Source organism: Narcine bancroftii, chromosome 1 (genome assembly GCF_036971445.1).
Source record: "Narcine bancroftii isolate sNarBan1 chromosome 1, sNarBan1.hap1, whole genome shotgun sequence".
NCBI classification, from domain to species: domain Eukaryota; kingdom Metazoa; phylum Chordata; class Chondrichthyes; order Torpediniformes; family Narcinidae; genus Narcine; species Narcine bancroftii.
In genome coordinates this window covers 484,705,392-484,723,950 of record NC_091469.1, presented here as the reverse complement: position 1 = coordinate 484,723,950, position 18,559 = coordinate 484,705,392, and the positions used below count along the sequence as shown (strand labels likewise).

General features: G+C 43.7%; 1 protein-coding gene across 3 annotated transcripts in view; it reads left to right on the top strand.

Moving 5' to 3' along the window:
- Nucleotides 1-18,559, top strand: part of dlec1 (DLEC1 cilia and flagella associated protein) — a 191,340-nt gene that overhangs the window by 160,121 nt on the left and 12,660 nt on the right. For all 3 annotated transcript variants that reach the window (XM_069914929.1, XM_069914926.1, XM_069914927.1), the window contains 6 exons: nt 3,371-3,493; nt 5,362-5,456; nt 12,884-12,971; nt 14,437-14,631; nt 16,380-16,505; nt 18,201-18,354. In XM_069914929.1, coding sequence (XP_069771030.1) covers nt 3,371-3,493; nt 5,362-5,456; nt 12,884-12,971; nt 14,437-14,631; nt 16,380-16,505; nt 18,201-18,354 — 781 coding nt within the window. The remainder of the gene's footprint in view (nt 1-3,370; nt 3,494-5,361; nt 5,457-12,883; nt 12,972-14,436; nt 14,632-16,379; nt 16,506-18,200; nt 18,355-18,559) is intronic.

Here is an 18,559-nt window from a genome sequence, read left to right as displayed (position 1 = left end):
TCTCAACTCTCTTCCAAGGGGATGTCCTTTTATTCTAAGGCTGTGCTCTCTGGTCTCAGCCTATCCAGCTATTGGAGATACCTTCTCCACGTCCACTCTATCCAGCCCTTTCAATATCGGTAGGTTACAATGAGAACCCCCTCATTCTAAACTCCAGTAAATACAGGCCCAGAGCTGTCATACGTTAACCCTCTCATCTCTGGGATCATTCTCATAAACCTCCTCTGGACCCTCTCCAATGCCATCATACCTTTTTGTAAATATGGGGCCCAAAGCCCCTCACAATACTCCATATGTGATCGGACCAATGCCCTATGAAGCCTCTCCATTAGCTTTTATATTCCAGTCTTCTCAAAATTAACACTAACATTGCATTTACCTTCTTTACTACTGACTCAACCTGCAGTAGGACTCCCAAGTCCCACTGGACCTCTGTTTTCTGAATTTTCTCCCCATGTAGAAATGTGTCTGTCGACCGCATCGAAAGAACCAAAGACTTATTGATCCAAACCAAGGCTTTTATTAACTAAAAGACTGGAGCATTACACATGTAGGTCGACCAGTCCAGAATGACCTGGTCTGGCTAGGAGCAATCCTTTAAGACCTGCCAGTAGGTGTGGCTACACTCTCAGCCAATCACAGTCATCCTACACTACAATCTGTACATATACACATTGGTGATAGAATCTAGGTGTGGCTACACTCTCAGCCAATCACAGTCATCCTACACTACAATCTGTACATAGACACATTGGTGATAGAATCTAGGTGTGGCTACACTCTCAGCCAATCACAGTCATCCTACACTACAATCTGTACATATACACATTGGTGATAGAATCTAGGTGTGGCTACACTCTCAGCCAATCACAGTCATCCTACACTACAATCTGTACATAGACACATTGGTGATAGAATCTAGGTGTGGTTACACTCTCAGCCAATCACAGTCATCCTACACTACAATCTGTACATAGACACATTGGTGATAGAATCTAGGTGTGGCTACACTCTCAGCCAATCACAGTCATCCTACACTACAATCTGTACATAGACACATTGGTGATAGAATCTAGGTGTGGCTACACTCTCAGCCAATCACAGTCATCCTACACTACAATCTGTACATAGACACATTGGTGATAGAATCTAGGTGTGGCTACACTCTCAGCCAATCACAGTCATCCTACACTACAATCTGTACATAGACACATTGGTGATAGAATCTAGGTGTGGCTACACTCTCAGCCAATCACAGTCATCCTACACTACAATCTGTACATAGACACATTGGTGATAGAATCTAGGTGTGGCTACACTCTCAGCCAATCACAGTCATCCTACACTACAATCTGTACATAGACACATTGGTGATAGAATCTAGGTGTGGCTACACTCTCAGCCAATCACAGTCATCCTACACTACAATCTGTACATATACACATTGGTGATAGAATCTAGGTGTGGCTAGATTATTATCCTTAATAATCGACTCGAGAATCTCACCAACCACTGAAATCAGGCTGAGTGGCCTATAATTTCCCATTTTTTCCCTCTTGGAATTTTACAGCCCTCTGGATCCACTCCTGACCCTAGTGAGTTCTGAAAGATCACCACTAATGCATCCTCAATCTCTTTCAGGGTGTAGTCCATCTAGTCCAGGTGACCTATCCAGCTTTGCACACTTCACCTTCCCAAGCACCTTCTCCTTAGTAATAGTGATTACACTCAGCTCTACTGCTTGACTCTCAGATTTCTGGCATTAAAGGTGCCTTCCACAGTGAAAAATGATGCAAAATGCCAATTCAGTTCATCTGCCATTTCTCAGAATGGGAAAGGCTTGGAGGGATATGAAGCAATCCGGACGAGTTTAGATGGACAACTTGGTTAGCATGGACAAGTTGGACCAAAGTTCATGTTTCTGTGGGCTAAGTATTTATGAGGCAAGTTACACTGGATATGAGAACAAGGATGTTGTAGAGAAGGAAAAGAAGCAAAAGGTCAAGGCAATTGTGGAAAGGCATTGGTCCTGAAATTATTCAGCAGGTACTTCAAGCAGAAAGGAGTTTAGTCTAGGCAATAATATAAATTGGAGAGGAGACGTTGTGGTTAGCGCAGCCAGCAACCAGGACCTAGGTTCAAATCCTGTGCTCTCTGTAAGGAGTTCTCCCCATGTCTGTGTGGGTTTCCTCCCCATTCAAAACATACCGGTGTTGTAGGTCAATTGGGTGTCATTGGGCAGCTCAGGCTCTTGGGTCAAAAGGGCCTGAATGTCTTAATAGACAAGGAAATGGGGGGGGTATCAAATTTTAACATTTGTCGATATGCCAATTATACTTTAGGATTGAATGGTAGGATATATTTTCCACTCAAGAGAGAAAGATCAGCAATGAGAATCCAGTGGTATCAATGTGGCAGATTCCCAGTTTTAAACCATGTTGCTCAATGGAATTACAGCAGGAGCTCTCTGTAGATCTGGACATAAGGTAAGAACAGACCCAAATCTGGTGCTCTCCCAGATTTGGTTAGGTTAAAATTGGAACTTAAAAATTCCAATTTTAACACAAATTAGAAGTGTTCAGTGGTAGCCAGGGCAGCTTTGTCAGTTTGGACAATTCAAGAAGAGTTATTTGGAGCATGATCAGTGGGAACCCTGAGGGAAAGCAATTAGTCTCCATTTTGGGAGGGCAATTGTCAAATACTTCTCAAACCTTTTTGAAAATATTGAGACATTTTTTATAAAGTGAAAAACAGAACAGCTATTAAAAAGCTGGCGGACGAGCAGAACGTTGGTATGACTAACATTGTGATGTTGAGGCTTTACAAGGCACTGGTGAGAGACCTCACTAGATTATTGTGAGCAGTTTTGGGCTCATTTAAGAAAGGATGTGCTGGCATGAGAGAGGGTTCAGAGGAAGGTAACAAAAATGATTCCAGGAATTAAAGGTTTATCATACAAGGAGCGTTTGACAGCTCTTGGCCTGTACTCATTGGAATTTAGGAGAATGGGTTGGGGGGGGGGGATCTCATTTAAATATTTTGAATTTTGTGGAAGAGTCTAGGACAAGAGCACAACTTCAGGATTGAAGGGCAACTGCTTAGAGCAGAGGTGCGTTGGAATTTGAGGCCTTAAACAGTTGTGGAGGCCAAGTCATTGGCTGTATTTAAGGCAGAGATTGAGAGGTTTCTGATTAGCCAGGGCATCAAAGATTTTGGGGAGAAGACCAGGCAGTGAGGGCGAGTGGAAAAATGGATCAGCTTATGATTGAATGGTGGGATAGACTCGACAGGCTGAATAGCCTAGTTATGCTCCTACGTCTCATGGCCTTACTAACATCTACTGATTTTAACAATTTGCTTTGGTTCCCAGGTCGTTCCAGCCTTTGGGTGTGTCATTATCAATGTCTCCTTCACCCCACTCGCTCTGAGTGGAGAAACACAAAGGGTAGAGTGTGAGGGCTTTGCCTTTGGATATCTCAGTCTGGATGATAAGGTAATGTGCCATGCCTGCTAAGATACGGAGTTTAATGTAACATGTCTTCACCTGTAAAACCACAGAGATAAACACAGTTCTGAATTTATGCTGTGCTAATATCTGAAATCCAGTGTTTGTCCTTAAGAACTATTTCTTGTCCACTTAACTAGCAGTCCCCCTGAAATAAACTTGTTGAGCGTTTGCAGGATTGCATTTCAGGCTAATTCCAAGGCCAAATCAATGGAAAGACAGATTACAGTTCCAAGACCAACCTGATGCAGAAGAAACAATTTCAAAGAATTGTACACCGCAGGATCAGACCCTTCAACACACGATGTCTGCTCTGAAAATGATGCCAAAATTCATCTAAAACTCTTAGCTGAGGAGCCAATTGGTGCGAAGCTACCATCAATGGGATTATGACTGAATGCCTCTAAATCACACTTGGAATATTGTGTTCAGTTCTGGTTGCCTCATTACAGGAAGGACGTAGAGGAGATTTACCAGGAGGTGGCCTGGACTGGGGAACATGACTTATGAAGCAAGGTTAACAGAGCTAGGGCTTTTTTCTTTGGAGAAATGAAGGATGAGAGGTGACTTAATAGGGAGAGTCGATGAGAACCAGAGCAGAGGAGCAAATGAAAACCAGGGCGGGGTGGGGGGTGGCGGGGGTCAATGAAAACCAGAGCAGAGGAGCAAATGAGAACCAGAGCAGGGGGGGATCAATGAGAACCAGAGCAGGGATGTCAATGAAGGCCATCACTTCCTTTGTATCATCTGCAAATGTGTCCACAAAGTCATTCATCCCACCATCCAAATCATTAATTTACAACATAAAAAGAAGTGGCCCTAACTCCACTAGCAACTAGCAGCCAACCAGAATATAATCTCTGAATTCCAATTCTGCTTCCTGCCAATAAGACAAGGTAGTCATTATACCATAGGTTCTTATCTTGTTAATTAGTTATCCTGTCATGTGCACCCTGAGATTTCATTGCCACAGCATTTATAGGCACTAATTTGCCAGTAGCCTAAACTCTGAAAACCCCTCCCTAAATTGTTCAGCCTTTCCAGAAAAAGCTCTTTAAAATCTATCCCTTAGACCGGTTGTTTTGGTCATCTAACCTGATATCTCCTCATACATACAGTACAGGTGCCTAATCTTTTATCCAGGATCATTGGGGCCAGACACCTGCCATTGTTTGGAATCTTCTGGATTTTGGAATCATTTTGATTTACGTCCCTCTAAACCCATCCAAGTCGTGCTGCTATATCCACCCCCCACACCCCTCCCGAATTACACTGCCATCTCTTCTCCCCCCCTCGCCCACTCAAGTTGCACTGACGTCTCTCTTACCCGAGTCATGCTACCATCTCTCTTCCCCCCACCCACCCGCCCACTTGAGTCACGCTGCCATCTCTTTCTCTCCCCCCCCCCTCCCTCTCCCCCCGTACCCTGCTGTACCAGCGCCAGGAAAATGGCCCCCTTCTCAGTTCCCTTGCACTGGTGCTGATACAGCGCTTTCAGCTGCATGGGGGATTATGGTTAGCAACAAAGGCCATTCAGCCGTCACGTGGCTGACTGAAAGCACAGTAATGCTGGACAGGGGTCATTATAGGCAATTCGGAGGCGCTTATAAAGTAGCGGAACACGGCAGGATACATGCGAGTTGAGCAAGGGGCGCATTGGGTCATGTTTGGTGCCAAACTCCATTTTTTATGTCATCTACCAACAAAAGGGCCAGTTTTTGGAGATGGCTGGTTTTCAGAATTCCCGATAAAAGATTAGGCACCTGTGGCATATCTTTACGCTCTTGGGAAAAACCCTTGGAGTGTTTTGTTATCTTGAAGAGTCTTCACTATGAAACTTCTTGGTGTTTTTACAGGTGGCAGCAGGGGTACCAGGGAAGGTCATCCGACCCCAAGGGCATGGGACAGAGCCTTTGCGTATTGACTTTTCTGCAATTGTAAAGACTGCTTTGTGAGTACAGCATTTTGGCTTCTCCTAACTTCCTTTACTTTGGGGTGTCTGTTTGCTATTCAATACCCCCAAGCATAGGGCAGGCTGAGTTTGCATCTCAGAATAGCCCAGTGATAGGTCTCCGATTAACTTCCCACCCTCTCTTCTGAAGTGGTCTTTTATATGTAGGAATATTAATTGCAGAAGGGCTTCACAGTGGTCATTCCTTACCTTCGATCAGTGGTCCTCAACCTTTTTCCTTTACTTTGTGTTCCCTACGCCATCGGTGCTCTGCGATTAGTCAGGGATTGCTTAAGGTGGGATGTGAGTGGAAAGAAAAAGGCTGAGAACCACTGCCTTAGATGAATAGATATATTGTAGTCTCAAGAGACAGCAGGTTGTCTCAGAGGCATACAGAATAGAAATAGGCCTTTCATCCCAACTTGCCATCCACACTAGTCCCAACTGCCTATGTTTGGCCCATTTGCTTCTAAATCCATCCTACCCTTGGATTGGTCCAATTTTTTTCTTTCAATAGTACCTGCCTCAGCCATCTCCTCTGGCAGCCCATTTTATACTCCTGCCACCCTCTGAGTAAAAAAAAAAGTTATGTCTCAGGTTCCTGTTAAATCTCTTCCCCCCCCCCCCCCCCAATTAAGACCCTAAGACATCAGGGCAGAAATAGGCTATTCAGCCCATTGAGTCTGCCTGCCATTCAATCATGATCCATTTCCCTCACTCAGCCCCACTGCCCAGCCTTCTCCCCATAACCTTTGATACCCCGGCTAATCTTTGTCTTAAATACACTTAATGACTTGGCCTCCACAACCACCTGTCGCAACAAATTCCACAGATTTACCACCCTTTTGCTGAAAAAAATTCCTCTGCATCTCTGTTATAAGGGGATATCCTTCAATCCTGAAGTTGTGCCCACTTGTCCTAGACTCTCCCTCCATAGAAAGCAACCTTTCTACATCTACTCTGTCCATGCCTTTCAACATTCGAAATGTTTCAATGAGATCACCTCCTCGTTCTCCTCAATTCCAATGAGTACAGGCCAAGAGCTGTCAAATGCTCCTCATGTGACAACCCTTTCATTCCCAGGATCATCCTTCTAACATCAGCAAGTGCTTTCTTAAATGAGGAGCTGAAAACTGCTCACAATGCTTCGTGAGGTCTCACCAGTGCTTTATAAAGCCTCAACATCACATCCCTGCTCATACATTCTACCCTATTGAAGTGAATGCCAGCATTACATTGGCATTCTTCACTACCAACTCAACCTACAAGTTTACCTTCCCGTGTCCCTTTACATCTGGACGTTTTTAAATTCATCCCCATTTAGAAAATAATCTGTCCATTTATTTCTTCTACCCAAGTGCATGTTTGTGCACTTTCTGACATTGTGTTTCATTTGCCACTTCTCTGCCTGTTCTCCTTCTACCCCCTCCCTGCTTCCTCAGCGCTACCTTTCCTCCACCTACCTTTGTATCATCTGCAAACTTGCAAACCCTGACTGCCTATTGAGCTTTAAGGTTGTAATTCAACCCCTTGAGCCAAATCTTTAAAAGTCCCGCTTAATGCACTGACCACTCCTACAGTGGTTGCTTCACTTCAGCTACTTTTTCCTTTTATTGGCTCTGTGGCCAACTCACCTCTTTTATATCTCCCACTTCTTCCATTTGGCTGGAAAGAAGCACAGGAGCTCCAGAAACTTACCTCCTTTTATCTCCTTCTCCCCACCCCCAGCAGAAGTCCCATCTCCTATTGGTTGTAATGTACCACAGGAGCTCCAGAAATTCACCACCTTCATACCTCCCATGTCCAGCAGCAATCGGATCTGCTATTGGCTGTAATGTACCATAGAAGTTCCAGAAACCCACTGCCTTGTACCTCCCCACACCAGCATCAGTCTCATCGCCTATTGGCTGAAACAAACCACAATCAACCTTTTTAATCGAACATTGCATCAAATCTTGATGAAAGGTTCCAACCTGAAGCGCCTTTCATTTTCTCCCATAGATTCAGCTTGACACACTGAGTTCCTCCATACCTGTATGTATCTCAGAGGAAGTCATAGGTTAACAGTCAGCAATAAGAGCCCTGGCTGGTCTATTCCTTTCCCAATCCAGAACACACAAAGCATTTGCAATCTACAAACATTTGTTTAACACCATTAGAAATCCATTTCTTCTTCCATGTCCTATTGAGATCAATAAATTCAAACCAGGATCTTCTCAGTCCACAAGTTGCCTTTATCCAATAAACCTCAGGGAGAGGAATGGTTCAAGTGAACCCACAGAGTCTTTTGCCTGGAGTAGGGGACTTGGTAACCAGAGGACACAGGTTTAAGGTGAGGGGGGGGGGGGAGATTTAACAGGAACCTGAGGGGTCACTTTTTTACACAGAAGATGGTAGGTGTATGGAAACACGTTGCTGGAGGAGATGGTTGAGGCAGGTACTATTGCAACGTTCAAGAAAATAGAGGACAGATACATGGATAGAATGAGTTTAGAGCAGTGGTTCTCAACCTTTTTCTTTCCACTCACATACCACTTTAAGTTTTCCCTATGCCATAGGTGCTCTGTGTTTAGTAAGGGATTGCTTAAGGTGGTATGTGGGTGGAAAGAAAAAGGTTGAAAACCACTATTTTAATTGTACCTAATTGACTCGTTATGTGCATGGTTTCAGAACTCCAAAGGAAATGGGCCAATGGCAATTTTTTCTCAAGCAAAATATTTCAGTAACATTTGGGTCTAGAGCAGTGATTCTCAACTTTCCCTTCCCGCTCACATCCCACCTTAAGCAATCCCTTACTAATCACAGAGCCCCAATGGCACAGGGATTACTTAAAATGTTTTGTGAGTGGAAAGGAAAAGGTTGAGAACCACTGTTTAAAGGGATATGGGCCAAATGCAAGCAGGTGTGACTAGTGTGGATGGGACATTTTTGGTTGGCATGGGCAAGTCGGGCCAAAGGGCCTGTTTCCATGCTCCTCTCCCCAATTTAATATTTGCCCTTTTGCACTGAAATCTATGTCTGACGTTCAATAATAAAGTGGTGAATGGGGGATCAATTTTGACATTTAAGGAAACTGGACAGGGACATGGATGGGAGGAATATGGACTGGATGCAGGTCAGTAGCACTAGGCAGAAAAATTGTTCTACACAGACTAGAAAGGCTGAAGGGCCTGTTTCTGTGCTGTGTCATTCCATGCTTCTATGGTAACTCCCTTCCTTGTAATGACGAGCCTCATTCATAGAATCAGCGTCATTGCCTTTTGTGTTGGACAATAAACTGCACAGACACCGTTGAGAGCAAGCGATCGTTTATGGGAACTAGGAGTGTAGTGAGCGATGCAGAAGCACCCGAATCACGATTTTTTTTATTTTTTAAATTTTTTATTTTTCACACCATAAATCACATTAGCCATGATATACACTTTTTCTTTTTACATGCAGTATCCCTTCAAGTTTGTCTGTACATCTAACATAGTTAAATTTAGCTCCCCAGAAGCGCGCCATTTGTGCAGCAGTCAATGAGGCTTTGTGGTCTTGTTTAAAAAGAAAGCGAAGTGAATTCCAATTGAGAAAGATTTTTGGGGAGGAGTCACGTGATGGAGTAGTGGCCGGACGGTGAACTCCAGCCCTCTCCAGAAAAGTCGGGAAAAACAAAGGAAAACACAAAGGCACAGAAATAAAAGTTACAGAAAAGTGAGTATAAAGGTGGAAAGAAGATGGCGACAAAAAAAGAAAAATCGAAAGCAACGGTAAAAAGAGAGGAAGAGAAGACAAAGGAGGAAAAAGGTGAAGGCCTTACCTGTCCGAAGAGGCCCGCTGCGGAGAGAGAAACCCGCTCCCTCAGGTCGGTAAATAATGGACTACAAAAATGGCTCGCTGAGCCGAGTAAAAGTGCGCAACCGCGCATGCGCGATGCGAATGAAAAAAAACACACCGACGGGAGGGGGGACCAGCTGGGGAGTCGATCTCCACAGCCGGCGACGACAGCTGCAGAACACCTGCAGCAAGAAGAGACCACAGAAGACAATGGAAACAAGAAAGAAGAGGAGGAAAGGGCACCAAAGAAACAACAGATGGTCAACCCAGAGGAAGAAGAAGAGGAAGAGTACAGGGAAATAGAAGAAGAAAAGATAGGCAAGGTAAAGGATATACTTGCTCTTATTAAAGGATACATGGAGTCATTTAAAAAATGGCAAACACAGGAATTTAAGTATTTAAGAAAAAGAATAAACAACACAGAAGAGAAAATAAATAAAATGGAGATGACCTTAACAGAAATGGGAAAGAAAATGGACAAGATGGAAGAGCGGGCAGTAGCAGCAGAAATGGAGGTAGAAGACTTAAAAAAGAAATTGGAGGAATCTAATAAAAAAAGAGACACAAGAACTACTAGCTCAAAAAATAGATACAATGGAAAATTATAACAGAAAAAATAACATAAAGATAGTGGGCCTTAAGGAAGATGAAGAAGGCAAGAATAGAGGGAGTTTATAAAAGAGTGGATCCCTAAGACTCTAGGATGTCCAGAACTACAGCAAGAAATGGAAATAGAAAGGGCACATAGAGTATTGGCCTCTAAACCACAACCACAACAAAAACCAAGATCTATTGTAGTAAAATTCCTAAGATATACTACAAGAGAAAAGGTACTGGAGAAGACAATGGAAAAAGTAAGAGAGGGCAACAAACCACTGGAGTATAAAGGGCAAAAAATCTTCATTTTTCCAGATATAAGCTTTGAACTCCTAAAGAAGAGAAAAGAGTTCAATACAGCAAAGGCGATTTTATGGAAGAAAGGGTATAAATTTATACTAAAGCATCCAGCGGTATTGAAAATATTTATTCCAGGACAACAAAACAGACTATTCTCGGATCCAGATGAAGCACGAAAATTTGCAGAACAATTACAAAAATAGACTGAGGGATGAAGATGGGTAATGAGAGTAAAAATGATCACGATTGATATGTATGCGGGTAAAGAGGTATAAGAGTGAATAGAGACAATGTGCATACGTGAATGTATCTGTACTTAGAGGAAAATATAGATAGTATAGACAAGAATTAATAAGGGAAGGTAATGGAATAGAGAGAATAAGGAGGGAATTAAAAGAGTGACCTTTGTGACATATGAAAAGTGAAATCTTTTCTGGGGGAGGCGGGGTGGGGGGAAATAGCGGTCACTGCAAAATCAGTTGACGCTTGCGAGTGGATTCGCAAATCCAAATGGAGAGGGGAGATGTGGTTGTCCGACAAGGGATAAAGGACAACTCAGGAGGGGAAGGGGAGATTGGGGATAAATAAGATAGAAATAGGAGAATAAGGAAAATGTTGGATGTTGTAGGAATGTTGTCTTATAAAGAGTTGAAAATAAGAAAACAGAAATGGAAAAGGAGGAAAGGTAATGATGGAAAAACGGAAAGAGAAGATAAGCAAAATATAAAAGGGCTACGCTGAACTATATGACTTTAAATATTAATGGAATACATAACCAAATTAAAAGGAAGAAACTACTAAATTTAAATGAATAAATGTATTCCATTAGAAAAAATAACATATAGGTTAAGAAATAATATTGAAATATTCGAACAAGTATAGGAGCCTTACATTAAATACAATAGCGAAAACCTACCGGGGACAAACATTACCTAAGTTGATGGAAGGAGAAGGAAAGAAAAGAATGGACTCAGTAGAATTTCTGGTGTATTTTTGTTGAATGACAACATTGTCTGACTGGCTTAATGCAACCTAGATTGTATACCTAAAATGGATGAGGGGGGGGGGTGGGGGGGTGGCTTGGGAGGAGGTGGGGGGGAGAAAAAGTCACTGTATATGTGTGAAAAAGAAATAGTGTATTTCATGGCTAATGTGATTTATGGTGTGAAAAATAAAAAATTTAAAAAAAAAACATAGTTAAATTTATATGCTATCAGCCAACTCCTTAGATATTGGCAGCCTGGGATTGGGGTAGGGAGGGGAGGTAAGAATAGAGAAAACTTATACAGGTATATGCTCTAAAAATAACATGCAGTTTTTTTTTTAAATTTTTTATTTTTCACACCATAAATCACATTAGCCATGATATACACTTTTTCTTTTTACATGCAGTATCCCTTCAAGTTTGTCTGTACATCTAACATAGTTAAATTTATATGCTATCAGCCAACTCCTTAGATATTGGCAGCCTGGGATTGGGGTAGGGAGGGGAGGTAAGAATAACATAACATAACATAACATAACAATTACAGCACGGAAACAGGCCATTAGGCCCTTCTAGTCCGCACCGAACCAAACACCCCTTTCTAATCCCACCTCCCTGCACAATGCCCATAACCCTCCATCTTCTTCTCATCCATATACCTGTCCAACCTTTTGTTAAATAATACAATTGACTCCGCCGCCACTATTTCTCCCGGAAGATCATTCCACACAGCTACCACTCTCTGAGTAAAGAAGTTCCCCCTCATGTTACCTCTAAACCTCTGCCCCTTAATTCTTAACTCATGTCCTCTTGTTTTAAACTTTCCTCCTCTTAATGGAAATAGTCTATCCACATCCATTCTGTCTATCCCTTTCATAATCTTAAATACTTCTATCAAATCCCCTCTCAACCTTCTACGCTCCAAAGAATAAAGACCCAATCTGTCCAATCTCTCCCCATACTCCAGATGCTTAAACCCAGGCAACATTCTGGTAAACCTTCTCTGCACTCTCTCCACTCTGTTTATATCCTTCCTATAATTAGGCGACCAGAACTGCACACAGAACTCCAAATTAGGCCGCACCAACGTCTTATACAATCTCAACATCACCTCCCAACTCCTATATTCCATGCAATGATTGATAAAGGCCAGCATACTAAAAGCCTTCTTCACCACCCTATTCACGTGAGAAAACTTCAATAGAGAAAACTTATACAGGTATATGCTCTAAAATAACATGCAGATTTTTTTTAAATTTTTTATTTTTCACACCATAAATCACATTAGCCATGATACACACTTTTTCTTTTTCACACATATACAGTGACTTTTTCTATCCCCCCCCCTCCCTCCTCCCAAGCCACCCCCCCACCCCCCCCCTCCCATCCATTTAAGGTATACAATCTAGGATACATTAAACCAGTCAGATAATGTTGTCATTCAACAAAAATACACCAGAAATTCTACTGAGTCTATTCTTTTCTTTCCTTCTCCTTCCATCAACTTAGGTAACGCTTGTACCCGGTAGGTTTTCGCTATTGTATTTAATGTAAGGCTCCTATACTTGTTCGAATATTTCCATATTATTTCTTAAACATGTATGATGTCAACCTGGAAATTGGAAGATAATTTGAAAATACAACAATGGTAATGTAGGAATCATGATTGAAAAGATTGCAGAAAACACGAGAACGATTCCAACACTCGTAACATTTGAATCCATCCTAGATTAACAGTGGAGATGGACAAAGCTGATGATCAGCTCATGTTCTCTGCAGCAGCAAGTGACCTGATACCAGATGGTCTGAATGGGAAGGTGAGTAAATAAGGCAGAAATAGGCTCTTCAGCCTATCGAGCCCATCCTGCCATTCAGTCGTGAGCTGATCCATTACCTCACTCAGACCTACTGCCTAGCCTTCTCCCCATAACCGTTGGTGCCCAAGACCATGCCAATAATTGGACAAGCTTCCCCTTGTATAGAACATGATCCTCCCATACAAGTCGCAGATGCAATAACTCTTGATCAGTGAGCAGAGGGACAGAGAACTTCCATTAACTTGCGAGTAGGGACAGCAGCCCTTAGTTAAAAACACAGAAGTCCTGGAGGAACTCAACCGGTCTCCCAGCGTCCACAGTTATACTGTATAACTGACATTTTGGGCCTGTGCCCTTCTTTAAGGTATCAGCCTTTTTAAATCACAGCTGTGCTTAAACACAAGGTATACTCAAAATTTTACACCCAGCCGCACACTCGTGATTGCAAGGTCATAAGACATAGGATCAGATCATTCAGCCCCTCAGGTCTGCTCCGCCATTCCATCATGGATGATTTACTATCATCCCTTACACTTTTTTTCAACCCCATTCTCCTGCCTTCTTCCTGTAACCCTCAATTCCCTTCCGGATAAAGAACATATCTACCTCTGCCTTAAAGAGCCCGAATCATTTGACCTCCACAGCTGTCCACGGCAATGAATTCCACAAATTCACCATCCTCTGGGTTCCTCATCTCTGTTCTAAAGGGAGGTATTTGCATACTGTGCCCTCTGGTCCCAGAATCCCCCACCATAGGGAATGCCTTCACATCCATTCTAACCAGACCTTCAATATGCAATAGGTTTCAATGAGATCCCCTGCCATTCTTCTAAAGTGAGTGCAATCCCAGAGCCATCAAATGCTTCCCTATGGATCTCCTTCCCTATGAAGCAGTCAAATTCTGTTTTTTTCCATTCTTCTCTCCTTCTGTTATGTAAGGTGAAAAGAAAACAAGGCTTTTACTTCAATGTGCTTTATCCCCCAGGGGGACCGCAAGGACCAGCTTGAGAATGCAGTACACTCTCACAGGTGGAAAAGCTCCTCCTGTATCTCACCCAAATATTTATGCTCTCTGCGTAAATCACCAGAGGATGAAATACTTTTGGTTTCATTAAAGTCTTCAAAGGCTGTGTGCCTCAGTGCCACAATCCACCTGACTTCCACTCTCCAGGTTTTTCCAAGTATCCTTGCAATTTCTCTCTCCTTTTGAAGAGAACTTTGAAGTTGCTGTTCCTATCACCACGTCAGTCTGTGAATTCTGGCTTAAACTTTTTTGTTCCGTTAAGGTACATTTCCATGTATTTCAGTTGGGTCTTTTTCCAGTCACCTTTGGTAACTCCAGCCGGAGACCTTGGGTGGTATTGGTCTCTCAGTATGGTGTTCCCACCAAGCCTGGTTCTGTGCTCGCATTGTCCAGCAGGAGTCTCGGTGGGACTCGTACTCATTCTCTTCCTGTCTGACCCAGATACAGAGAGAAGCCGTGAAGAGCCGTGGCTTGAAACTGACAAACCTCACCGAGGCCCCTCTGTACTTCCACTTTTTGCTGCAAAGACCTTTCTGCGTCTTGAATGTGGATCCCCAAAACATCCTGAAGTCCTCAAACAGTGACCGGGAGGACAATACAAAGTTTCTGGTGTTACACCCTCAACAGCACATGCATGTAAGTACTGGCCATGTAATGTGTTCTCTTCTACATGGGTAGTGGGCTTTGGAACAGGTTTTTAGCAAACGTTTGGTTTCAATTTTTAAAATCGGGGGTAAGGGGGTGGGGTGGGTTGCTTAGATTACTCGGAGCCAAGACTGAAGAGAAGAGAAATTAAAATTTGAGCAGTGAAGGACACATGATCTGAGAACAGATTTTACAGGAATTGGAAACTTAAGAAGTGAACCATTGCCTCACAGTTCCAGAGAGCCGGATTGATCCTGGCCTCCAACACTGTTTTGAATGGAGTTTGCATGATCTCTCTGTGTCCATGTGGGTTTCCTCCAAGTGCTCCAGTTTTCTCCCATACCCCAAAGACAAGCGGGTTGGTTGGTCTGTCTGCAGGCGCGGGTAAATAATGGAATCTGGCGGGGGGGGGGGGGAAGGGGGGGGGGGAAGGGGGGAGTTGGAGAATGTGAGAAAAATAAAAGAGAATAGATTGGGTGTTGAAATACAGTAAATGAGGGACCCTTTATTCAGTGGGTTGAATGGTCACTTTTGTGCTTTATTTCATGGTTACTCAAGAGCAGGAGGAAAAGGAGCTATGTACAGATAAAGTCCTTTCATTGTTTTATATAGACTGTGCGATAGGTATTTAGTTCAAACACAGGAATAAATGTGCTTCTACATTAACATTGTAAAATTTGGCTTGCATTAGTCACAAACTCTAACTGTGGTGTGTTAGGTATAGGGTGGACACCAGGAAGCACACCAAATATATGCGTGTAATAGTCGATACTGTGTAAAAGTCAACCCCACTTATTTTTGGCCCAAAAATCTAGTATTTTCCATATATCGCTTATAAAAGTTGACTCTCCCTGCCACCAGCTGCCTGCCCATTCAAGTTCCCAATGCCCCGACCATCTCTCGACCAGGCCCTAGCCACCTGCCCTCCAGTGCTCCTGGCACTCTATGACTACGAACTCTTGCCTAGGCCCAGGCCTCCCACCCATTTAAGCTCCTAACCACTGTTTCTCGCCAAGACCTTGGCCGCCCGCCCTCCAGAGGTCCCAATGCCGTGACTGTGCACTCTTGCCAAGGCCCCATTCATCCACCCTCCAGACCTCTCGATGCTCCGACTGTGGACTTCCGTTGGCTCCGGCTATATGCCCATCCGAGCTCCTGATGGCCGAGTGGACTTACCACCCAGTCCCGCCCACCCATCCGAGCTCCCAACGCCTCAAATGACACAGGTACTTACCATTGTCAAAATTAGGGTGTATGCATGTATGGTCAATCCCCTACATTTTACCCCAAAAATTGACAGTAAAACTTGACTATTACATGAGTATATAAGGTATGTCAGTATGGAGATTCAGGGGTGAGATGATCCATCAATTATTCTGGGGGATTGGTTTGGAAAGTGGAGCTGAAATCAAGAACTATCCATGGTCTGACAGAATGATGAAGTAGACTCAAGATGGCTGATGGCCTACCGGCTATGATTATTGAAGTTTACCAGTGTTTTACCTCATGGGATGTGAAATTTCTCACACTGTGAGGGAGTAAAGACATTGATTAGTATTGCAGTGAACCTCAAAGGCATCTTGGTGCAGAACTTTGACCCTCCCATGAACGTTGCTGCAAAGTGGTTACGATGGCTGAGCCAGTGAAATGCCCGGAATTAACTTCTGTCTTATATGTCAATCGATCAGCAATAAAGGCATAGCCAGTGGTGCCCCAGATTACAGGTTGCTGGTTTGCAGGTCATCGTGGCATTCTGCTCCTCTTGGGAACTGCTGAACTCACTAGAGAAGAGGTGCACAAATGAAGAACCGAAACTGATGTTTAAGCAGGACCTGGTGATTGAGTACAACAACAAGACAACACAGGTAAGAGAATGATCTGTCAGTGAGTCCCCGGAATCCTATTCTCCCCCACCTCGTTGAGGCTTAAGCTAAAGCACTGAGATGCTGGTCGGGCTCTGTAGTAGGTTTCTCTGACTGGATTGTCACTAGGAGGGTTCCCTGTACACTCCTTACCAGAAACCATAGACTGATTCCCTCTGTAAATTGCATGAGTACTTTGAACAGAACTGTCTTCCTGCCACTCAGTCCTTACAGTTAACAGTGAGAAGTTGGAGAGAGATCCATCCCACCACGGCCACAGTCTCCTCACCACCATCCTGTCAGGAAGAAGGTTCAGAAGGGTAAGATCAAGCATAATCAGATTCAAGGACAGTTACTTTCCTGCCATTATCAGACTCCTGAATGAACCTCACCATAGCAGAAAACTAATATGCTTTAACTCCGCTTCAACTGGTCTTTTTCTGTAACTCTGCACTGCTGTACTGTGTCTTACTAGTTGTATTAAGTCTAAGATGTCCATTGGTCTGCACACAAAATAACTTCTATCACAACATCTTAGTACTTGAGACAATAAACTTGTTAATGGCGAAGAGCGAGAGAACACTGGAGAAAAGAGGCAGTGTCTATGGGGAAAAATGGACATCATGGGTCAGGCAGTATCCACAGGGGAGAAATGGACGGTCACAGGTCAGACAGTGTCCACAGGGGAGAAATGGACAGTCACAGGTCAGACACTGTGCACGGGGAGAAATGGACAGTTATGGGTCTGGCAGTGTCCACGGGGAGAAATGGACATCATGGGTCAGGCAGTGTCCACGGGGAGAAATGGACATCATGGGTCAGACAGTGTCCACGGGGAGAAATGGACATCATGGGTCAGGCAGTGTCCTCAGGGGAGAAATGGACGGTCACAGGTCAGACAGTGTCCACAGGGGAGAAATGGACAGTCACAGGTCTGGCAGTGTCCATGGGGAGAAATGGACATCATGGGTCAGGCAGTGTCCACAGGGTAGAAATGGACGGTCACAGGTCAGACAGTGTCCACAGGGGAGAAATGGACATCATGGGTCAGGCAGTGTCCACAGGGGAGAAATGGACGGTCACAGGTCAGACAGTGTCCACAGGGGAGAAATGGACAGTCACAGGTCTGGCAGTGTCCATGGGGAGAAATGGACATCATGGGTCAGGCAGTGTCCACAGGGGAGAAATGGACAGTCACAGGTCTGGCAGTGTCCTCAGGGGAGAAATGGACATCATGGGTCAGGCAGTGTCCTCAGGGGAGAAATGGACGGTCACAGGTCAGACAGTGTCCACAGGGGAGAAATGGACAGTCACTGATCAGGCAGTGTCCAGGTGGAGAAATAGGCAATCAACTTTTCGGAAGTGTTGAGGAAGGGTCTGAACCTTTCATCTTCATATGGTTGGCTCAAGATACAGCACCTGTAATTATTGTGTTTTTCCAGGAGAGTCGGGGCTTGTTTTGTTCATAATCAAAATTTATTGTCATGAGCATGTGTCACAAAATTTATTTTTCTGCATTACTGGATAAAAGATGGCTATTAATTACTTTGGGAAAGCTAGGTTCCACTCCATCTCATTGGACCTTGGTTGGTCTAGCTTGTACCTTTGAAGTCTGACTGCACTGGGGAATAATGTAGATGTGAATAACAAGTTCTCTGGGTGAGTCGCGGAATTTAAATCCTGGGCTTCCTCTTGCAGCTCATTCCACTCCATGCTCACTTCTTCCTGCCATGCCTTGAGGTGTCCACTGAAGAGGTAAACTTTGGTCCATGTTTGGTTGGACAGACCAGGTCGAAGGAAATCTTCCTGCTGAACAGGTCAAGATCGAAGAGTTACTGGACCGCCACGTTGGGTGAGACAGCTGGTTGTTCCTTGTTGACTGAGGTGGTAAAGCTGTCCGTTTGACACCTTACAGAGTGATTAATATGCCTCTGCCTTTGTATTGTGTGCCACAAATTGATGAGCAAGTCTCAATAATGTTGAGTTAATTTCTGATAGAAAACACGAGTTCACATTAAATTCTAGGCTTGCGGTCAGTTGATTGAAGTAAAAGCACA